The sequence below is a fragment of the Notechis scutatus genome, chromosome 7, assembly GCF_049901735.1.
Source record: "Notechis scutatus isolate UNSWTSFEM ecotype Mainland chromosome 7, rNotScu1.2, whole genome shotgun sequence".
Taxonomy (NCBI): Eukaryota; Metazoa; Chordata; class Lepidosauria; order Squamata; family Elapidae; genus Notechis; species Notechis scutatus.
The window spans coordinates 1443509-1449898 of record NC_142015.1 but is presented as its reverse complement, the minus strand read 5'-3'; the positions used below and the strand labels follow the sequence as shown (position 1 = coordinate 1449898).

Below are 6390 nucleotides of genomic sequence, written 5' to 3'. Positions count from 1 at the left end.
CTTGCTTCAAACCTGCCCACCATGCAGACCCCACTATAATCCATCCCCCAAATAATATTGTCTGCACCAAAACCAGGTGAGCTGAGGAGATGGGAGAGAGAGGCCATTCCTTACCACGAGGGTGTACATTTACCATAAGGATGGGACCACCCCTCACGAGGCTTTCATTTGGCTCCCAAGGCCTAATGTTTGCCACTTTTCGGGCTACCCAAGGACCATCCAGCTGGGGACAAGTGTCCACTCAACTCCATGAAGAGTCTTTTGAAAGACGCCATGCGTGTTTCACAAGAAGTTGGCCCTGTCTCAGAAACTTGGCTGAGAAGGACGGAACAGCGGAGAATCCAGGTCTCAAGTCCAACCAATGAAGAGAAGGTCTGTCTCGTAGCCAGAGAAATGGGGAGGGAGGGGAACCACTCCCCTCTCTTTTACAGTAGTATTCCTGTGTGTGTGTGTGTATATAAAACTTCGACTCTTCCCACTTCAGTAACTGGCGAGGGAGAGACCTCATGTTGAGGCGAGAGCCCAGGGATGGAAATGGCGGAGAAGACAGAAATTGTCACCAAGGAGGCCTTACTCAAAGCACCATCATCTGTGAGTCCCTTTGCTACATATCTACGCTTCCTTCCCCTTTGGGCTTTCTTTTTTCCAAATTGCTGAGGCTTAGATTTAAATTTAAATAAGTGCCTGAATTATCTGAACCCCTGGGATCTAAACAGGTTTTGTTGGTATGAAGAGAGACTCAACTCTCTACCTTTGAAAAGCCCCATTAAAAACTTGCCTGTCTCTAGATGCTGGAAATGTTATTCAGGATTTCTTGATGAGGGCTCACTGTTACCAATTCCTACGCCCGAGGTGAGAATTGACCCTGAATTCCTTGAGTTACACCTTGGAAATAGATATCAGAGTTTTAGAAATCTTCAGACCAAGCAAATATGGGGATGAGCTGCAGTGGTTTTTAGAATAGAATGGAATGGAATGGAATAGAGTAGAGTAGAGTAGAGTAGAGTAGAGTAGAGTAGAGTAGAGTAGAGCAGAGCAGAGCAGAGCAGAGCAGAGCAGAGCAGAGCAGAATAGAATAGAATAGAATAGAATAGAATAGAATAGAATAGAATAGAATAGAATAGAATAGAATAGAATAGAATAGAATATTGGAACGAAGAATGGAATGGAATAGAATAGAATGGAATGGAATGGAATGGAATAGAATAGAATAGAATAGAATGGAATGGAATAGAATAGAATAGAATAGAATAGAATAGAATAGAATAGAATAGAATAGAATAGGATAGAATAGAATTCTTTTATTGGCCAAGTGTGATTGGACACACAAGGAATTTGTCTTGGTGTAAATACTCTCAGTATACCTAAAAGAAAAGATAAAAGGTTGTGAGGGATGTTGCCTCTTTTATCTCAGTTTCAAGTAGGTGCTTTAGAGAGGCGGCATTTTCCCACCTGTTACCTGCTTTTCCAACTTGCTGAATAAGCCCTCGGTAGTGCAAAGCAGGGATCTCCAACCTTGGCCACTTTAAGACTCATAAAATATTCTATGGTCTTTTAGAGTTGCCATTAGAAAGGGGGGGGTCTCAACAATGGAGCAGCGTCCACTGAGAGGTTCTCTCCATCCCAGCACTGGCCCCCTTGAATGGTTTGGATGGTCTCCATGCTGACCCTATTGAAATGAGCTCTTAATGCCAAGACTTGGGCTAGAGTTTGGGGGGGCGACCCACAGTGAAACATCTGGTTTGATATTTCAGTGTTTTTTCAATCTTTTCCCTCCCATGGATCTCCCATAATATCTGTCTCTCTGTCTCTTCCTTCCTTCCTTCCTTCCTTCCTTCCTTCCTTCCTTCCTTCCTTCCTTCCTTCCTTCCTTCCTTCCTTCCTTCCTCCTCTTTCTCCTTTCCTAACTTCCTCCTTCCTTCCTTCCTTCCTTCCTTCCTTCCTTCCTTCCTTCCTTCCTTCCTTCCTTCCTTCCTTCCTTCCTTCCTTCCTCCTTCCTCCCGTCCTTCCTTCTCTCTCTGTCTCTCTGTCTCTCTGTCTCTCTCTCTCTCCTCTTTTATCTATCTCCACAGGCCTACCATGCCCTGGATCCAGAGTTGGGAGGCTGCTGTGATCTCTGCCCTTGCTGCGGCTCCTGTCCGGGATGCGGCTCCTGTCCGGGATGCGGCTCCTGTCCGGGATGCGGCTCCTGTCCGGATGCGGCTCCTGTCCGGGATGCGGCTCCTGTCCGGGATGCGGCTCCTGCCCAGGTTGCTGCTGCCCCTGCTGTGGTTGTGGCTCCTGCCCCAGCTGTGACTCCTGCCCCAAATGCTGCTGCCCCAACAGCTGCTGCCCCCCGAGCTGCGACTGCTGCCGCCAGCTGTGCCAGCTGCCCAAAATGATCGGGTGCCCCATAAACATCAAGAGGTTCCTGATCGTCTTGGTGATTGTAGGTCTTGTGGTGCTGGTTGTCGTGGGGGCTCTGCTGATGGGACTCTACATCACCCAGGCGCATACAGAGGCTGTAAGTAGGGGAGCTCTGGACCCCAAGGGGGACTGGGCTGGGGAGGGGCTTTTCTTCCCTGGGGCTGGGCTGGCAGGAGAGACGAGGGAAGCTGCAGCAGGAAGCACCCAGGTGTGTTCTGGGGCTGCCTCAAGAGAGCGGGTGGCTACATTCTCAGGGATTTTGTGAGCTGTTTAAAAAAGCAAAGCTGATCAAGGTACCGCCTTCCATATGTGGTGGCAATGCCCAGAACCCCAAAAATATTGGACCAAAAATACGGAGTTGGTTACAAAAAATAATGGAAGACCAGATAGAGTTCAAAACCTGAACTGTTCCTTTTAGGAATAATAAAGAGGAAATATAGTAAAAAAAAGATTAAATATGTGATACTACACATAACGACAGCCGCGAGGATTGCATTCGCACAATGTTGGAAGCGAGATAGAATGCCACCGGAGGAATTAGTAATTCAAAAGATTTTAGATTGTGCTGAAATGGATGAACTCACACTAGAGCTAAATCATAAGGAAGAGTCAGAGTATTATGCGGTTTGGGACAATTGGTACCAATGGCTGAATAGTAGAAATAAGAATAATAGAGACAAGAAAATCATAGATAAATGTATATGAATGTATGGAGATTTGCATGTGTAATAATGATGTCACAGTATCGTTAAAGATGAGAATAAGGTTTGTAAAACATGAAAAAACCACAATAAAAATAAAAGCAAAGCTGAGCCAAATCCAACTCTCTACAGCAAGCAGTGCAGAGACAACAACACAGCTGGTTCTTCAGCATTTACCAGCACACCCTTAGATTCTCCTATTATCACAGTTCAGATACATGTACAAATTGCTCTCCATCCGGTTTGTTCCTTAAAAAAAACCTGAAATAATATAACAACCACAACAATTAACAATAGCAAACCCCTCTAACTTTCCAATCTTCCCAGACAATAAGCTACAGTTGCTCTCCCATTAGAGAGGTTGCCTGTTGTGGCCTGTCGGCCGCCGGCCCCTCCAACATCCAAATCAGAGGAGGAGGAGGAGGCGTTGTGGGAGTCAGGGTCAGCATCAGAGCAACCTGAGAGCTCCAAGGGGAAAGAGGGAATGGAGCTGGCAGAGAGAGAGAGAGAGAGATAGAGAGAAAGAGGGAGGGAGGGAGGGAGGGAGGGAGGGAAGGAGGGAGGTGGAGCCTGGGCTGTCCATCAGCCCTCAGATGGAGAGTCAACAGGTCTGGAGGTGGCTGATGAGGAAGAGGAGGAACAGCTGGATCCAGTGCCTGACACACGGATGTGCAGAAGGCAGAGGAGAGGAGAGCAGTGGAAATCTATGGGCCGGTCCTTGGGACGGAAGAGCCACCGCTGCTAACAAAGCCCCTCCCTAGCTCTGGGGATAAAAGGCAGGGGACAGAGTTGAATAGATGTGGCAGACAACTATTCATCTGCCTTCTGGATGGACTTGTTAACCTTCTGAGAGAGAGAAAAATCTTGCCAGGGCTGCCAGCTCTCCTAATAAGGGAATCGTTGATTTAACTACCGAGGGTTTGTCGTGTTCAGGGAGTTGGGTCAAAACACTGCCAAGAGGAAATCATGCACCACAAGGGTTGGCTCCTCTCTCCTGTCAGGTCTCGAATCACCTCCCACCTGATTTAACGCTCTAGTAATTGTTGGGACAAGCAAGCCGAAAGGTATCTCTTTCTACTCCGCGCAGCTTCTGCACATGACCGTTGGCGAGTTGGATGGAAAAGATTCCCAGCTGAAGTTCTCCATGGATAAGGAAGAAGTAGCCACTTACTACGTAGATGACGGGATCCACAACCCAGCCACAATCATTTATGATTTTGCCAAGGTGAGTGGCAGCTGGGAAAGAAAGACAGAAACCCAGGTATTACCTGGATGGAGGAACAGTCAACCCAACTGAGGAATGTTAGAACCTTTTAATAGCAAACCCACTGCAGCTCTCACAAAGACCAGCATTGCAGTATTAGATGCTAAAAAGATAGCACATAAACCATGTTTTACCAAGGGCCACGTAATGTTTGGGCAAATTTGATGCTGAACATTTACAATCAGTGTATGTGCTACAGAAAGGTACTGCAAGGAGTAAACTGAGAGTCAATGAATCTCAATGCCTTGTTCACAGCTGCTGATTGGCTACAAGCCTGAACATCAAGAAGCTTGTTACCTTGCCAGGATGGATAAGGAAAACATCCAAGGACTAGACACCCTCCTCAAGGAATTCCAGGTAAGGATGGGACCTTGACAGGTAAGGATGGGACCCACAGGTGAAGAAAAGGCTCCGCGATAACACAGCAAACATCAGCATTAATGGAGAGGAACTCAGTTAGTTTGCAGTGTGGAAAAAGGTAATGATTGTCCCACAGAACCCTGACCAGGGAGCTGTGGTGGGGTCCTACCTACTTAGCTTTTCTCCTTTTCAACAAAAGGAAAGGGTGGGTCCAGCTATGTTGTCATCTCTTGTAGGCCAAGTTGTCGGTCGCGCATCTCATGCCAAAGGGGAAAGAGAAGGAGCAAGAAGAAGAATTCCTCACATCCCAGGTGGATCGTTCGAGCCTGGGAACCACCATTAACATCCTGTGCGAACACATTCCCATCTTCTACACTTAGGTGAGTAGCAGGCAAGGGCGTTGGATCCAGATATAATTAAAATCTCAGAAGATCCAAGGTCAAGCAGGAACACTTGTCTGTAGCTACAGGCTCACACACACACACACACATACTTATCCTGCTGCTTGTCAGGTATGCTGGACAGGAATTCCCGTAGTTCAGAGCAGTGGTGGGATTCAAATAATTTAACAACCGGTTCTCCGCTCTAATGATTTCTTCAACAACCAGCTCACCAAACTCCTCAGAAGGTTAACAACCGGTTCTTTTGAACCGGTACGAACCGGCTGAATCCCACCACTGGTTCAGAGGCACTCAAATCATATCACTACTTGCTGAACTTTATCCAACACATCTAGCAGATGCCAGCCCTAATTCCTGGGTCCACAGTGGAGTTAGAATAGAATACAGAGTTGGAAGGGACCTTAGAGGTCTTCTAGTCCAACCCCCTGCCTAAGCAGGAAGCCCTACATCACTTCAGACAAATGGCTGTCCAACATCTTCTTAAAAACTTCTCTATGTTGGAGCATCCACAACTTCTGGAGGCAAATTGTTCCACTGATTCATTGTTCTAATTGTAAGGAAGTTTCTCCTTAGTTCTAGGTTGCTTCCCTCCTTGATTAGTTTCCACCCGTTGCTTCTTCTCCTGCCTTCTGGTGCTTTGGAGGATAGCTTGACTCCCTCTTCTTTGGGGCAGCCCCTCAAATATTGGAACACTCCTATCATGTCTCCCCTAGTCCTTCTTTTCACTAGACTAGACAGCTGGCTGAGGAATTCTGGGAGTTGAAGTCCAGAAGTCTTAAAGTTACCAAGTTTGTGGACCCCCAGTCTAGATGATTCCTGGCCACCACGTATGGTAATGTTTTCTTCCTTTTCCTCCTCTTTCTCCTTCCAGGTAGAAACCTGGATTGATGGGCATCCATGGTGAGCGTGGTAGGAGGAAGCTAGTGGACATCACAGTGTCCATGGTAGGAGGAAGCTAGTGGACATCACAGTGTCAGCCTACAAATGAAGCCTACAAATGTTGAAATTCTTTCCTCAGAAACTATACTGTGGTGACGCCTGCTGTCCCTACATTTATTACGACTCTGTTCCCGACCCCCTTGGAGATAATGGGTGACAAAACCTAACAGATTATATGTAGCTTGTGCCTATGACTTGGAATACTAAATAATTACTAATCAAAATATGTAATGCCTTATGCAACTTAGTACAAAATTCTAATAAAACAATTTGACACAAAATGAGTCTGTATTTCTAAACACACACACACACACAGACA

The 6390-nt window shown here is 46.5% G+C and overlaps 1 protein-coding gene across 1 annotated transcript; it reads left to right on the top strand.

The window, feature by feature from the left end:
• Positions 1-494: 494 nt before the first annotated feature.
• LOC113429389 (surfactant protein C-like) lies at positions 495-6389 on the top strand. Its single transcript, XM_087969800.1, is given in 7 exon segments — positions 495-591; positions 2073-2193; positions 2196-2503; positions 4195-4332; positions 4627-4728; positions 4968-5111; positions 6151-6389. Coding segments are annotated over 6 exon segments (876 nt in total). The 5' UTR covers positions 495-528; the 3' UTR covers positions 6151-6389.
• Position 6390: the final 1 nt, after the last annotated feature.